Raw genomic sequence first — 15,350 nt, forward strand, 5'->3', positions numbered from 1 at the left:
AGGGATTCCATATTAGCCTTACATAATTGTTTTTTTTTACAAAAATATCAAGTTTTGTGCCAAATAAGCTTTATTTGTGGGAATTTTTGACTTACTTCTGACTAATTTGAGAAATCTGCAGCTGAGGTGCATCGATTGCTTGGAGAAGCATATAGTGAGGCTGCTTTAAGTGAGAGAAGTTGTGTTGAGTGGTTTCAAAAGTTCAAAAACGGTCAGTTTGACGTGGAAGACAAAGAACCAGTGGAAGGGCGAAATTATAAGAACACAAGGAGTAGGAAGATTTATTGGAAGAAGATTCGTCCAAAACGCAAAAAGAACTTGCTTTTACATTACAAGTGACTCAGCAAGCAATTTCACATCGTTTAAAATCGTTGGGAATGATACAAAAACAAGGAAGTTGGGTTCCATACGAACTGAAGCCAAGAGACATTGAACGTCGATTTTGCTATTTTGGAAACACTTCAATGGGAAGTCCTACCCCACCTGCAGTATTTGCCAGGTTTTGCCCCTTCATATTATCCCCTATTCCGGTCAATGGCACGTGGTCCATCTGAGCAGAAATTTACATCACTTGAAGAAACCAATGGGTCGATTTACAGATATCCTCGAAAGATGACGTGATATCCGAATGCTCCAAGAAATAAAAAATAATGCAAGTTTTTTTCACAATAAACTGCCGATTTTTGATAGAAAATGGCAGGAACTTACTAGTACTTTCAATACAATTTTAATAAACAATTTGCTGTTTTTTCTTTTAATTAGTCAATGATATATAAAGATACCACATATCTCTTATTTCTAAAATTATTCAACTTAAATCAGTAAAAATTGGGAATTAAAGACAAGCTAGGAAGTGTCTTTCAAGACAAATAAAATTAAAACCATGCATGGCTTCATAAGATCAAATATATTCAAAAATCATATTCTGGTTTCCACTCAATTTTATTAACAATATTTAGATCATCAACATCTGTTAATAGAAGAAATTAAATGATAAATGCTTACTAGTAAGGGATCCATTTCCAGCACCAAATACCAGTCTACCCAGAAGCATTAAAGGTAACATGTAATCAGTTCCCCTGTACATGGCTCCTGTAGCAAAAACACAGGAACCAATAACACAGAGAGAAGAAAACAGCAGTGCTCCAACTGGAAAAAAAATGAAAAAAACATTTCAAGACAAACTTTTTTAAAAACTCAAGAGAATGACTCAGAAAGAGAATGACTTTAAAAATAAGTTTTTTATAATATTTGTTCCTATCTCAGTGTAATTGGAATAAGTCTCACAAATGACTTATTAGATGCTAAAAGCAAGAGGTTAACAGTAAAATAGGTTAAACACATCTGTTACTTGCGCAATTTAATATATAAAATAAATTAGCAGGGAACCTTTGTTACATATAATTATATATTTTATCAAATAGGAGTTTTTATTTCACAAATGAAAACTTTTTTTTAATAAATTACTTTAAATAAAATAAATTACATTAAAGAAAATAAATTTATAAGATAAAATAAATTATAACAGGGGACCTTGCTTACATATAATTAATCAGAATAGAGTTTTTTTTTCCTAAATGAAAAAAAAAAAACATTTTAATAAATAACTTTAAATAAAATAAATTACATTAAATAAAATAAATTACATAAAATAAAATAAATTTATAATATGAAATAAATTATAGCAGGGAATTTATCAGAATAGAGTTGAAGGAAAAGTTTTGAAAAATGTTTTTTTCTTCTGTAGAATTACTTTTCAAAGATGTCTTTCTTGAGCATCAAAGAGGAAAGATATAATCATAATTTTTTTATTCTCCTTTGAAGTTTTAAAAAAAATCTGTAATGACTGGCCTCAGCTAGAATTTCAAATTAATAATGTAAAATAAAAAATTCAGAAATAGTGAAAGTTTAAAAGATAGTTCCATCTAGAAATGATGTTCTTTCTTTCATTTTCTTTTTCTTTAAAGAACACTATATTTTACTACTCATTTGAGTATCTTTTTTAAAGAGTTTGATTTGCGTGATTTGTGATCTTTATTTTGAGAGTTACTACACGGATTTTAAAATTTTTAATTTATGTATAAAATTTTTATTTACTATCGTTAAATTTACTGACGAATTTTAATGTGTGTAATAATTTACAAAATTTGAAAGAGAAATAATTCGTGCATTTTTCCACCTACAATATTAGAATTAAAAAATAGTAATTTTAAAATTATAAATTTTTAAAAATTTCATTCTATACTTTCATCTGTAAGCACAACGTTTCTGTTACTTTAAATTAGTAATTGTTATAATTAACAGTATCTTAAATCAAAATATCAGCGCTAGGAAAGTTTGTCACAGAAAGCCCGAAAAAAATTCTGCCTCAGGGATAAGTATTAACTTATTTAGGATTTATTAACTTAACAAGCTTTATTTTTTCTAAAAGATTTTCTTTATTTTTATATTTAATGATGCACACATATTTTACAAATCTACTTCAAGGAAGGACAATTCAGGAAATTTCTCTCTTATTAAAGCTCCAAGATATGACTTATAAAACTATTTAAGGAAAGTCTTCAGAAATTTTTTGAATAATTAAGGGAAAAATTGTTTAAAAAAATAAAAAAAATTATTCAAAGAAAGCTTGAATGATTCTACATAAAATTTTTTTAAATTCTTCCAAAATTAGGGAAAAAACATTTTGGCTGGGCAAAAGTATTTTGTGAAATTGAGCATCACAGAATTCAGCTAAAAATATTTCGTAACAAATGCGTTGGAGTTCAAAACTGAAAAAATTCAAATGTGTTTGGAGTTCATGCTGAAATCAAAGTTTTGTAGCATCAAGGTTCAATTGTATTTAGAATAAAGTTAAAAAATATATAAATAAAACATAATAAAAGATTTTACTTGTGTACCTCTATTCCCATATTTGTCTATAAAAAATCCTGAACCGATGACAACTAGAGCATTTCTGAAAAAAAAATATAACTATGAAATATATTTAATATCATACATATAAAATATATATAAATATGTACAAAATGATGCAAAAGTGGAATACAATTTTGGTAATTTCACTTTTGTATCAGTCAAAAATCTATTTTGTAGTATTTGCAGTATTTTTAATAAATAAATAAACAGTTATTATATTTATTTAAAAATAGCAACATCACTGAACAACAATAAACTCTTTACCGAGTACAGTGCACACAGAACACTTGAACAACAATCTTAATACTTGAATAGGTAGACCTTAAACAGGCTAATTAATTAGTGCAGACAGGCTAATATTAGTAATTAATTAGTGCTGAGTGTTCAGGGTGTCTGGCGGAGTAGTCCAGGTGACTGTGAAGCCAATGGTTGCAGGTTCGAATCCCGCTTGAGGCACGGGTGGGTCGCTCTATCTCTATGTGTATATCCTATGTTGTGTAAATGTGACCCACCCTATGAACACATCACAATCCCCTTCGACAAAACTCTTTAGCACTAATATCTTTCTGCAAAATATTTTTAATGAAAACAAACGTATATGTGACTAATTTAAAAAAACAAAAGTGCTGTTTTTTCAGAAAAAAACTGTATAATTTTTTTATTAATTGAAATTGTAATAATTTTTTATTCGATTATTAAAGGTCTTAATATTCTTGCATTTTGTTGCGAGGGGAAGCACAAATTATTTCCTTCTTTGCATTTTGTAAATAATCGTCACAATAAAGAAAATAATTAAAATCATGAAATCTGTAGTAGTAACTACTGAAAAAAAGGATCGCCAACGAAATCATGAGAATCGGACTCCTCAAACGCATGTTTCGTTTCAAAATTAAATTGTTGTAATAAATAATATCATATAGAAAATATTGAATTTAAAATCCATGTAGAAATCAATAGCAATAACTGCCAAAAATTAGATAGAATTATTGACTTAAAAAGTAAATACTCAAATACACAATTCGAATTTTCCATATTGTTTGAAATATATCGGGATATTTAAAAACAATATGAAAATCAAAAATACCGAAAATACAATCAAAACATCTCATTGATTTATAATACTATCTGTGTAAATTGAGCACATAAAGCAACCCAATGAGACAGTTTAAAGGTTGAAGACTTCCAACTCATTGATGAAAGTTTCAATAAGATTTCGTACCTCTGAATTGAATTACTGCAGAAGGCAGCCAAAGACTACTCTTATTGTTTGTTAATTTGTTTATTTTAAATAAAATGATAACAAAAATTACTTGACAGGAGGGGTTAAGGAGTTTCAATTTTAAAGATGATGTTTCATCTTACACTACCAGACAAGAGGGTTAATCGCCAGGGTTTATTAACGGAGGAAAATAACCTTTCAAACACTAACTCTTATTTCAACCAAATGAACTGGATGCAGGTGGGCTAATTAACAAGAGTTGGAGATCTCATTAAGCTGGGAGATGAGCCCCAGAGAGGGTTTTGGTTAACAACGTAGAGTAAACACAAAATTGGGGAAGGATATCTTTGGTAAAAAAGGCAATGTATGACTTAAAAAGAATGGCAAAATAGTAAGCAATTATATTGTACAATTTAGACAAAAAATTAAGTGAAGAAAGATTCATATTGCACAATTAAAAATATAGAGTATCAACATGTTCCTAGTTAATAATATATATATATTGAATAATAAAATAATAGAACACAGCTAGGGATTGTAGATAAAACAAAATAACAATAAGTAAATGTTACAGATAAAGTCATTATAAAATCTGAAAAAGTTGAATATAGTCAATGACACAAATTAAGAACAAGTTTATAAGTTTCAAAAAAGTAAAAGTTAATGAGGTTAAGTCAAAGACCTTTTAAAACAAATTTAAAGTTAAATAGCAAAAGTAAAACCAATTAAAAAACATAAAATTTAAGGAGGGTAAAACTTTATAATAAGAACATTATCATAAGGGTTGATGCGGTCACACCTTGTAATATACATTTTCAGATTTATTTAAAAGTCAGTTAGATTATTCAAAAATAATTTTAAGAGGTAGGTTTTACTAGACTCAATTAAAATACTAAAGCAGTATAGTTATTGTAAAACTTCATTAAATTAATTTTTTTCTCTTGCTGCTTTTTAGTTTAAACTTACTTAAAAATGATATATTAAATAGTTTTGTACTATATTATGTACTTTATAAAACAATTACTTTAATTAAATTGCAATTCTAAACTAGTCAAAAAAAATTTTAATACTTGATTTTTCTATTTTAAAATTTATACGTTTTAATAATCATATATTATATTTAAATATCATATATTATGCAACATTAAATTTTTGTTTTACTAATTATATTATGATATGATTGTTTCAATTGTTTTAATATTTAAATGACTTGATATGATTTAAGATAGATAATTTTCAATAAGACTTTTTTCCCCTTGAATTAAAAGAAACTTTTTTCTTTCAGGAAGTTTTTTTCCACAATCAGAGAAAGTTGAAAATCTTTGTTAGAAGTAAACAAAAATTAGTCGAATAAATAAAAATCTCATACATACGTCCATGAATATATAGCATACAATAAGTTGTACTGGCTAAATGTCATTCCAAGACAATCACTACAGCAAGTAGTTGTAGCATTAGTTTCATTGGTTATTTTATTAGAACAGTTAAAATCCTGAAATAAACATTCACATATTTTTAACCAGTCATTCACAATAATAGACAAAGTGTAACGGAGTATTAAATAAAAAACTAAAAACATAAGTGACAGTTTATTTGAAAATTTTTTTATTCAGCTAGTAGAACATTTTTAATTGCCTTTTTTGCAGTGAATACATAATTTGAAGAAAACCCTTTTATTCAAGTTTTGTTAAAATTTTAAAAAAAATATGGTGAAAAATAAAAGGTTAACTTTTAAACAAGAAACAAAATGAAGACAAGTTTTTGTTTTGTTAAAAAAGTTTATTATTATTTTCAATATTGCATTATTTTTCCTCATGCAAAAATATAATTTATCAGTAATAAAAGCATATTTATTGTTGCTGTTAATTTATGTCACACTAGAGCTGCACAATGGGCCATTGGCAACGGTCTGGGAAACATCCCTGAGGATTATCCGAAGACATGCCATCACAATTTTGATCCTCTGCGGAGGGGATGGCACCCCCACTTCTGTAGCCCGACGACCTGCGCGCGAAGTCGAGCACTTTACGGGAGCACAGTTTAACGAAGACCAATACCGCACACCCTCGGTCCCTACGCAGACTGATCCAAGTAGTCACCCACCCGCACACTGACCGTAGTCAGTGATGCTTGACTTTGGTGATCTGCTGGGAACCGTGTCTTAAAGATCAGTCCACTGCGGGACGCATATTTATTCATATTTAAAGGATAATGTATTCACTTTTGATGTTCAATGATTTATTGTTCAATCAATTTATATTATTATATTATATCAATTTATATTATTATATTATTATTATATTATATTATTTTCCTTTAAAGAGTTAAAGCAAATTGTATAAAAAGTATCAACTATTTATTAATATATGTAATTACTATGTGTCTGGAAGGTCATGGCACAGAATAGATCAAGAAGGCAAAAACTTATTTGGACGGCCTTGGGCTGTCATAGGCTGTAGTGCCGAAGAAGAAGAATTATTAAGTGTACCATTGTTACACAAATAGAATATTTATCTTTTTCCAATGTTCAAGGTTTTGGGCACTTTAAGATAGTAAAACCCATGTGTCCTGTCCAAAACCAGTTTAGAGCATCCAAAACCCCAACCCTGATTTAATACTAAATTTATTAATTTTCAAGTCCTCTATTTCTTTATGACTTTGAAAATTTTTCAAGTTTTCATTCAATATTTTATATTTACCCCATTCACCATTTTTCTACATCTTCACAATGAATTTTATTTATTATTTACGAAAAATTTGTTATAGAAATACGCAGAAAAGCAACATTTTGGTTATTTTCAGACATTCAGAATCTATTGGATACCAATCTATATCACTTTTCCAATGTTAGAATTAAACAATAGTTATTATTAAAACGTGTTCTGATGTTGCAGCTCCGTTGGGCTAAATCTTTCCAGACTCTTAGCATTTACAAGGATACAAAACTTATCATGAATTGATATAGAATTGTATTTTATTCCCCTCACACTAGGAGCATCTTGAGAAATACCAATTTTTTTTACATCTGAGCAATAATTCTTTTTTATTTAAATTTTGCTTTTTTTTTTAAATTAAAAAAACAACAACAATTTGTTTATAATTTAAAAAGAAGCATACATAAAAGAAGACTAAATGAAATTTAATTATGTCTCCCCTCTGACAATTTTTTTTTTTCATACTAATTTTTCTACTTGGTTCCTAAAATGCAGAATGTGTTATTTGGATTTTTCAATTATTGTAATAAATTAAATAATTATTACTAAATGAAGTTATTTGGATTTTTATTTAACTTCAACTTTAAAAAAAAGTCAGATACTTAAAATTCATTTCTGAGGCACTATTCCACCAATTGGGCTCAATTTTTTTTTTAATTTGCCATATAAAATTACATTATTTAAAAAATTGTATACCTTACAATTCAAAATTTTTTCGATAATTCTTAAATAAAATAATAAATATTTACTAAATGTTATTTTTTGCATGGAATTATCTTTGGTTAAACGAATTTTATAATTATGCGTAAATTTTTTTCACTTTGCTTAAAAAGTAATCAAGATATGGCAAAATAAGCAAAAATAAAATTCACATCAATAAGGGGTCTAAACTTTGAAGGGCTTTCCTGACCAAACTATTGGGATCATATTTCCCAGATTGCGATAACGCCCTATATTTTGGGGGTCAGAAATCCAAATCCATAAAAAAAGGGTATGTTTATAATTTTAATACTAATTATTCGCAAATTAAAATATCGTCTCTATTTCTTAATTAGCATATATGAGGTAACCCCCTAGAGCCATTATGATTGCATCCTAGCATGTGAAAATCTGATCATTAAATCAAAAGTTATTGCTAACAATCAAGTCAAGGTTCTTCTTCAAATGATTCTTTTTTTTCCTACTACTGATAAGGATAGCCCCATGGCAGAATAGTGGTGACACTGCGACACTGTCGCAGAACGTTACACAGTTCTTGCAGAAAGATTTTCTCTTTGGGAAGTAAAAAATTTTTGCTTTCTTTTTTGTAGAAATTTTTGTTCTTTTTTGATGAATTTATTACTATTGTTTTCCACATAGTTTTTAAAATCCTGTATTTTTAATACATTGTTTATTACAACAACTGAATTTCGAAGTGAAAATATACATTTAGTAGGTAACCCATTTTCGAAGAGCTCTTTCGCATGATTTTGCCGTCAATCTTTTTTTAGCTAGTTACAGCTACGGATTTCACTATTTTTTTTAATGTGATGATGATTTAATAATTAGTGAAATAATTAGTGCGTTTCCCCACGACAAAATACGAAAATATCGGCCATAATATTAGAATAAAAAAAATATTACATATTGAAAGAAAATAGTTATTTTATTTTAACCGAAAAGTTATTATTATTTTTTTGAAGTTGATGCTTCTGTCACTTTAAATTAGTTACATGTATATTTGTTATTTTTGAAAGTATCTTGCAGATAAATATTGCATGCCGCAGAAAGACCCCCCAAAAAAATTCTGCCACAGGGAAGGATAGCAATAATATGCAAGTTAATAGAAATGATAATATATATGAATGAGTGAAGATAAGAGGTAAAACTGCTCTGCAATTTTTAAATTATATGAAATAATAGATGACATAAAATTGTTTCCTTACCCCCTGCATTTGATCCTGTAAAACACTTGGCATATCAAAGCAATAGTAAGAGCCAAAAGTAAGCAGGCAATTGAAAAACAACACCAAAAACCTATAAGAAGCTGGAATAAATGAAAACAAATTCAATATATTTTTACATTTAACCTTTCAAAAAACTAATAATTATCACAACCATTGAAAATAAAAAAAGACAGGAATGAATAATAATAATAAAAAAACTCTTATTGTTAGAGTACTAAAAAGAAAAAGTATATAATTTTTAAATAGAGCATCTAGAAATATCAACAAAAGTTATAAAAATTAAGTGAGGAACTAAAAAATTTGTGGCAAGAAAACTTTTTTAAAATTTATCTTTTTGTTTCCTGAATTCCTGTTTAAAAAAAACCTTTTTTTTAGCATTTTTATTTTAACAGTTGGGAAACAATAATTTATGCCATGATTCATGATATGTAAGGTTATGCATAACAAATTTCACCCTAATATTGGTTACAGTTGCACCAGGCTCGATTCACCTATTCCTATGTTTTTCCTGCATGCATCATCTTATTATCCCATTATAAATTCATATTCTTAGCATGAAATATAAGTTTATGGTATTCAAAACAATATACAAAATTCGTATAATGTTAAGAATACCCATTTACATAATTTTTGAAACTAAAAAATTCTATCTTCTATCGTTCAGAAATTTACCGATATTTTCAGAAAAAAGTTTTTTAGTTTTGAGGAGAAATGTTTAATTCTTGATGCTAATGTTGAAGAAAATGAGAATTTGTCACAGTTTGGGTACTGTAACCACAAACATCACGTTGGTTAATAAATTAAATGATAAAAATGCATACCTGCGAAAATAGAATAAATAAAATAATGGAGATTTTACAAGCAACATTTTTAGGCGGCGAGTTAAGTTTTGATACGTCATGCATAATTATGTAACTCAAAAAGAGAAATTCAAATTTGGAAATAATATAAGCACTTACATTTAGTTGAAGTAAAAAATATGTATATAAATCTTAATCTAAAGAAGATTTTTTAAATCATTATTTATAATTACACAAACTCAGGGTTCTGTCTAGGTTTTTTTGAGAGGTACCTATTTTGAGAAAATTAAAAATTATATAAAAAATCAGCACAAAAATATGGATTTATCGTTTCCTATGGGATAAAAAAATAAAATTTTAAGAAAAATTATTTTGCGAAACTACCGTTTTTCCTAAAGTTTAATTTGTTAAAGTACCACTAAACGGTAGTAAATTTGGCCTGGACAGAAACTATATTTCATATATTATTTTATAACCATGGCCGAACAGCCGACCCGATTTTGGGGTTTACGACTACTAATGTTCAACTCCGTAATGTTGAACCCAATCCAAAAGACAAGGGAACTCCTGGATCAAGTATTTGGAGAAATTTAGACTTTGTGGAGGACTTTTTTTTATGGAACTAACCCGCATTTGCTTTACATGGAGAGGAAAACATGAGAACCTCCCACGGTTAGCCTGATGGCAAAGGGACTCTAAGCCATGATCCCTTTACCACTGAGGATATTTCACGTCAGCAATGTGGCCAGTGCAAGCCGGTTGCGGATTCATATCCACCAGCCATTGCTGGAATTCGAACCTGGTATTCAAATTATAAACATTCAATATACTGCAGTACTGGCAATAGCACCATCTGTTGAGGAAAAAGAGAAATATTTTCGACATCAGCGGATAATTTATTGCCAATTTTCTAAAGTTTTATATTTCTTCAAAAAATACAGAGAAATTTGAGAATATATGTTTAAACAGGAGATAGTCGTAAAATACAGGAGTCTTTGTTAAAATGTTGAAACTTGTGGAATTGTCAATTCAAGAAATGGTCGCAGAAGATGTGCAAAGTGATACCAATGGCGATGGCAAAATGGAACCACGAGTGGCAACATTTTGTCTCACAGCGTTTGAAACAATGAGTAACTTTTCGTATTCCCATGAACTTACAGAAAATGGACAACAATCTTTTACTACTATCAAAAATTTATTGTATGTGCTGAAAAAAAAAGTGTGCTCAAATTAAAATATTGAAATACTTTAAATAAATAAATGTGTGTATTCATCTTTCTTTTGCATTGTAAATATTTTTACATTAAGGGCATAACTTTTTCAATTAAATCATTTTACATTTCATGCAAATGTATAATTCCTCAAGTTCACTACTTATTTACCACTTTATATACATTTTCATATTATTATTTGATATTTCATATTTACCCATATTCGTCATTTTCTATCGTTCGTAATAAATTGTCCCAAGAAACGCGATCAATAGAGATGACTGTAGTATAAAAAAATTATTGCCTTAATTACATGAATAGCAGAGTTTTCGCAAATACCTTAAGTATCAATTGTAACTTCATTTTTACTAGTACAAAATTATTGAGCTTTTATAACTGTTGAACATAATTTATTTTAATAATTACTAATATAAGAAATATAACCCTATCCCCCTATATTTCAAATTTTGCAATAAAATATTAGTCTTAATTTGCAATAAAAAGGAAATTAATAGCTGATATCATTCTGGACTCTCATTTAGAATCGATATATCTTTGTACATAACCAATATAAGCATAGAAACATTTTGTCGCTTCTCGACCTGGTAGTTCCTAGTGTCATAAACTAGAAGTGCAAAAAATTCTCAAGACCCTAACATTTCTCTGATCAGCAACATGTTCTTCATAAGAACAGATACTTTACTTTTCCATCCTAATTGCACATACAAAACAACTGTAATGCCTTTCACTTTATCAAGTTAATCTATCTAAATTACATAATAATTAAGGATAAATTTTCAAGTTGAATTAATTGGAGACTTCTGTTTAAATGACAATAATAAAATTATCTTACTTTAAGTAAAATTTATCAATCTAGTCCAGTAAGTTATAAAAAATCATACGTTTTTCAAATGGGCTAACTTTGGAAAACTATGGTATGTGCATATATTTTTTTTCTGGCTAACTGAATTAACATGATCCCTTACTTCCTTTGTCTACTTGACAGCTAACTTTTAAAATCAACTATTAAAATTATTTCAGAGTTATCAATATCTACATACAGTGTTATCAATGATGTATTAAGCACTAGTCTGTTCAATAGCTATTTTAATGTAAAATATTTGTACATGCATAGAGTTTACAGTAATGACAATTCCGTCAGCTATCTACTGGTGCTAATACATATTTATTACTTATGCATGTTTCAAATAATTGAACTTTTCAGCAAAGAAATTATAATAGCATGTTTATGATTATAGAAAAATAATGGATAATAAAAATAAAGCTTTCAGAGTAAAAAACAATTAATTAGAAAATTTGACAGAAAATGTAAATGAAAATTTCATAGAAGATTAATGAGAAATTGTCGTATCCAAGTAATCGTAACTGCAATAAGAGTTGTGTGCGAACACGGCCAGGTATAGAAATATACTTCTTCAATTGAATTTTAGCTGCAAGCACTAAATTTTTCTAATAGAAAATTTTCCTAATTTTAAATTAAGTGAAATTAAAAGCAGACTAGGGTAGGTTGACAGCATTAATAAGAATTTCAAATGCACTTTAGGACAGATTCCTATAATTTAAGTCACTGGGCATACTTTTATTTGTACACATTCATGCCAACTGTACTCGCCAAGGTGTCTTAACTAGCTTAGAGGAATCTTAAACTAGCAAATATTGAAAAAAAATGTATTGTCATTTGTCCAGAAGTGGTTGCAAGTTATAATACTGTGTTCTGTCACACCAACTACAATCGCCAAGGTGCAAATTTAAAAAAAAAAAAAAAAACGAAGATGTTTGCCGGTGGTAGCTACGAGTTGCACATTTCAAATTGGTCCCTTTCTGTGATTTTTTTTTTTTTTTTCAGTTTCTCGCTGGCCGCTGCCCAAACTTGACGATTCTGCCACAGATCACGATACGGAAATCTCCCCATTGAGTTGGTTCTCTTATGTGATGTTTCCGTTTTATTTTTTCTCGTGCCACTATTCGGAAGTCTTAACACAGGTACTGATATGAAAATCTTCCCGAGACACAGGTAGTAAACATAGAATGGAAGTAGATTTCTAAATTTATTCACAAAAAAGTACACAATACTCACGTTTTTCAACGTCAAGACACATTTTTAATGTTTGTTAAATTCCAATGCTCTCAGCTAAATTCAGTGTCGCAGTAAATAACTGTTGAAGTTTCTTAATCAATGTTTTATGAGTGACTCATTAAACTTATCAGCTGATCACAATCAATGTTCTTTAGGAGATTAAAATGAAACAGGTCGGAATTTAGCATACACCAATGTTGAGAGAGAGATAAATGACACCTTTTTTACATTCAAAGTATGATACGAATGCTATTATTTATACTTTAAGCCTTGCTGTTTTCCAAGTAAGCCTTCATCTTCTTTCAAGACACAAGAAACTTTGGGATAGGGGTTTTTATTATGGCAGTGTCTATTACACCGACTATCGGTAAGATAGCCTCAGAGCTATCGCGCCGACGTTGACAACAGCGCCACTTTACAGAAACTAATTCATCGGTACAATAGCTATAAGTTATGCTTTTCAACCTGTGTATGTGAAATTGGTAATGGGTTGTCATTGTTTCACCAACAACAAAAAATTTAAAAATAAAAGAACATCATTTCTTTTTTCCTAAAAGCGTATAAAATTTTTCATAGAATTTTTAAAAACTAAATTATTTATTAACATTATATTGGATTTATTTAAATATATTAATTGTTTCTTTCGACTCATTTATATTTTAATTAATAACTTAAATAAAGTTTTTAATTAAGTACAAAAAAAAGTGTCTTTTCCTACTTTTTTTTCTGGTGAAATATATCTATTTTTTATTTATCATTTATTTCAAAGGGTACCAAAATTTTCGAAATTATTATTTTTCTTTTAATTTATAAATTTTTTGAGACAGTTTTAGGGGCGATAGCTATTACGGTTATTTAAATAAATTATATTAAACTTAATTGTCTGGTTGAAAAATATTTTTTAATAATAACATTTCATAATTATAATTTAAATTCAACTGTTTTTATAATAATAATAATACACTACATAAAGTGACAGAGGAATTAATGGTATACCATTAATATATATGAAAATATGTTTTGCGATACAGCTTTCTATAATACATCTAGCATTTGAACATAATATATTAATATTAATAGTTATTTATTTTTGTAGAGAATTGTTGGGACTGCGAGAGAAAACATTTTGCCTTATAAAATATTAATGTTATTAACTTCATATTGATCAAATATATTTTATGTAATTTATTTTCGGTGGTTGACTTATAAATTAAATGAAGATTAAATAACTTTTTTCAATAAATTATGTATCCAATAACGAGGATTTAATGGCAAAAAAATTTAATTTTTGTCTTATCTTTTTTGTCTTTTGTTAACAATCAAAAGTAATTAATTTTGCTTAGTCATTTAATTCCAAAATTCTTAGTGAATGACGGATTCCAATGACAAAATCTGACCCATCGTCCAAGAAAACCTCTCACTTTGGTTTTATAATGCAAAAATGCAGAGTGGGAGCTCCAAAGACAGATACTTTGAAACCGTGTTTTTGGAATCTATATCTACACTCAACATTTTGTCTTCAGATTAATGTTTTTAAATTTAAAATGATGGGGAAATCATCGGCAATATTTAAAGTGTGCATTCACATTTATAATGCTTGGGCCCAACATTCTTACTTACTTGCGTTAAAAATAGCTATTTTAGGCTCTAGTTAGTTTTCTTGTTATATATCTGTAATGAGTAGAGCAGCGAACACTTCACGTTAATGAAATATTACCTTTACAATTGTCAAAAAATACACTTTAGGCAGATCCAGAATAACTTGTGTTAAAATGAAGCACCTAAGGTTGTTGAACAAATAGTTCCATAGGTGTAAAGAATTGTATTTCAGGTTGATAAGTAATAACCTAAGGTTGAAAAAGAAACACCTTAAAGTAGTAAATATCTACTTCTCCTCAAATGTAAGATGAAATACCTCAGGTTGTTACATATACCTCTGGAGGTATATTTGAGGTAAATTTTGAGATATTCATTTGAACCCTTTTCAACCTAATGACATATTTAAATATTAATTTCATTTTTACCTTTGAAAAATACCTCGATTTATCCTTAAGGGCACTCTAAATAACTTTTGATCTAATGATCAGAGACCTTCACGCTTTGGGCTCAAAATTTTAATGGTTCAAGAGATGGGTGGCCACAAATATGCTAATTAATAAGAGCCGACGATATTTTTAGTTACGAAGAAGTCAGACAAAAAAAAAGTACTTTCTCTGAATAAACATATACCATTTTTGGAAGGCTACAGACAGATTTACGAACCCCCTAAATATAGGTGGAAGCGGAAGCAGTTTATAGCCAGGAGAAGTTAATGAAAATTTTACTATTTTGTGTATTTCGCTACATCTCGAGAACTTTTAAAGCAAATTAGATAATTCTATGCAAAAAATTAATTTTTAGTGAACTTTCATTATTTTATTCAATAATGGTTGAAAAACTCTTTAAA

General features: G+C 28.4%; 1 protein-coding gene across 2 annotated transcripts in view; it reads right to left on the bottom strand.

The window, feature by feature from the left end:
- The window catches only part of LOC107440703 (lysosomal dipeptide transporter MFSD1), a 54,775-nt gene that overhangs the window by 31,683 nt on the left and 7,742 nt on the right, over nucleotides 1-15,350 (bottom strand). The window contains exons 2-6 of one of the 2 annotated variants that reach the window (XM_087167229.1): nucleotides 12,905-13,253; nucleotides 8,775-8,875; nucleotides 5,509-5,627; nucleotides 2,901-2,956; nucleotides 1,006-1,149 (exon numbers count right to left, since the gene is read on the bottom strand). In XM_087167229.1, the coding sequence (XP_087023355.1) occupies nucleotides 1,006-1,149; nucleotides 2,901-2,956; nucleotides 5,509-5,627; nucleotides 8,775-8,875; nucleotides 12,905-12,926 (442 nt within the window). In that variant the 5' untranslated portion in view covers nucleotides 12,927-13,253. Of the gene's footprint in view, nucleotides 1-1,005; nucleotides 1,150-2,900; nucleotides 2,957-5,508; nucleotides 5,628-8,774; nucleotides 8,876-12,904; nucleotides 13,291-15,350 lie in introns of those variants that run through there. The other variant, XM_087167228.1, reaches the window with a different exon arrangement.

The sequence above is a fragment of the Parasteatoda tepidariorum genome, chromosome 7 (assembly GCF_982258835.1).
Source record: "Parasteatoda tepidariorum strain Cologne lab strain chromosome 7, Ptep-v5.0, whole genome shotgun sequence".
NCBI classification, from domain to species: domain Eukaryota; kingdom Metazoa; phylum Arthropoda; class Arachnida; order Araneae; family Theridiidae; genus Parasteatoda; species Parasteatoda tepidariorum.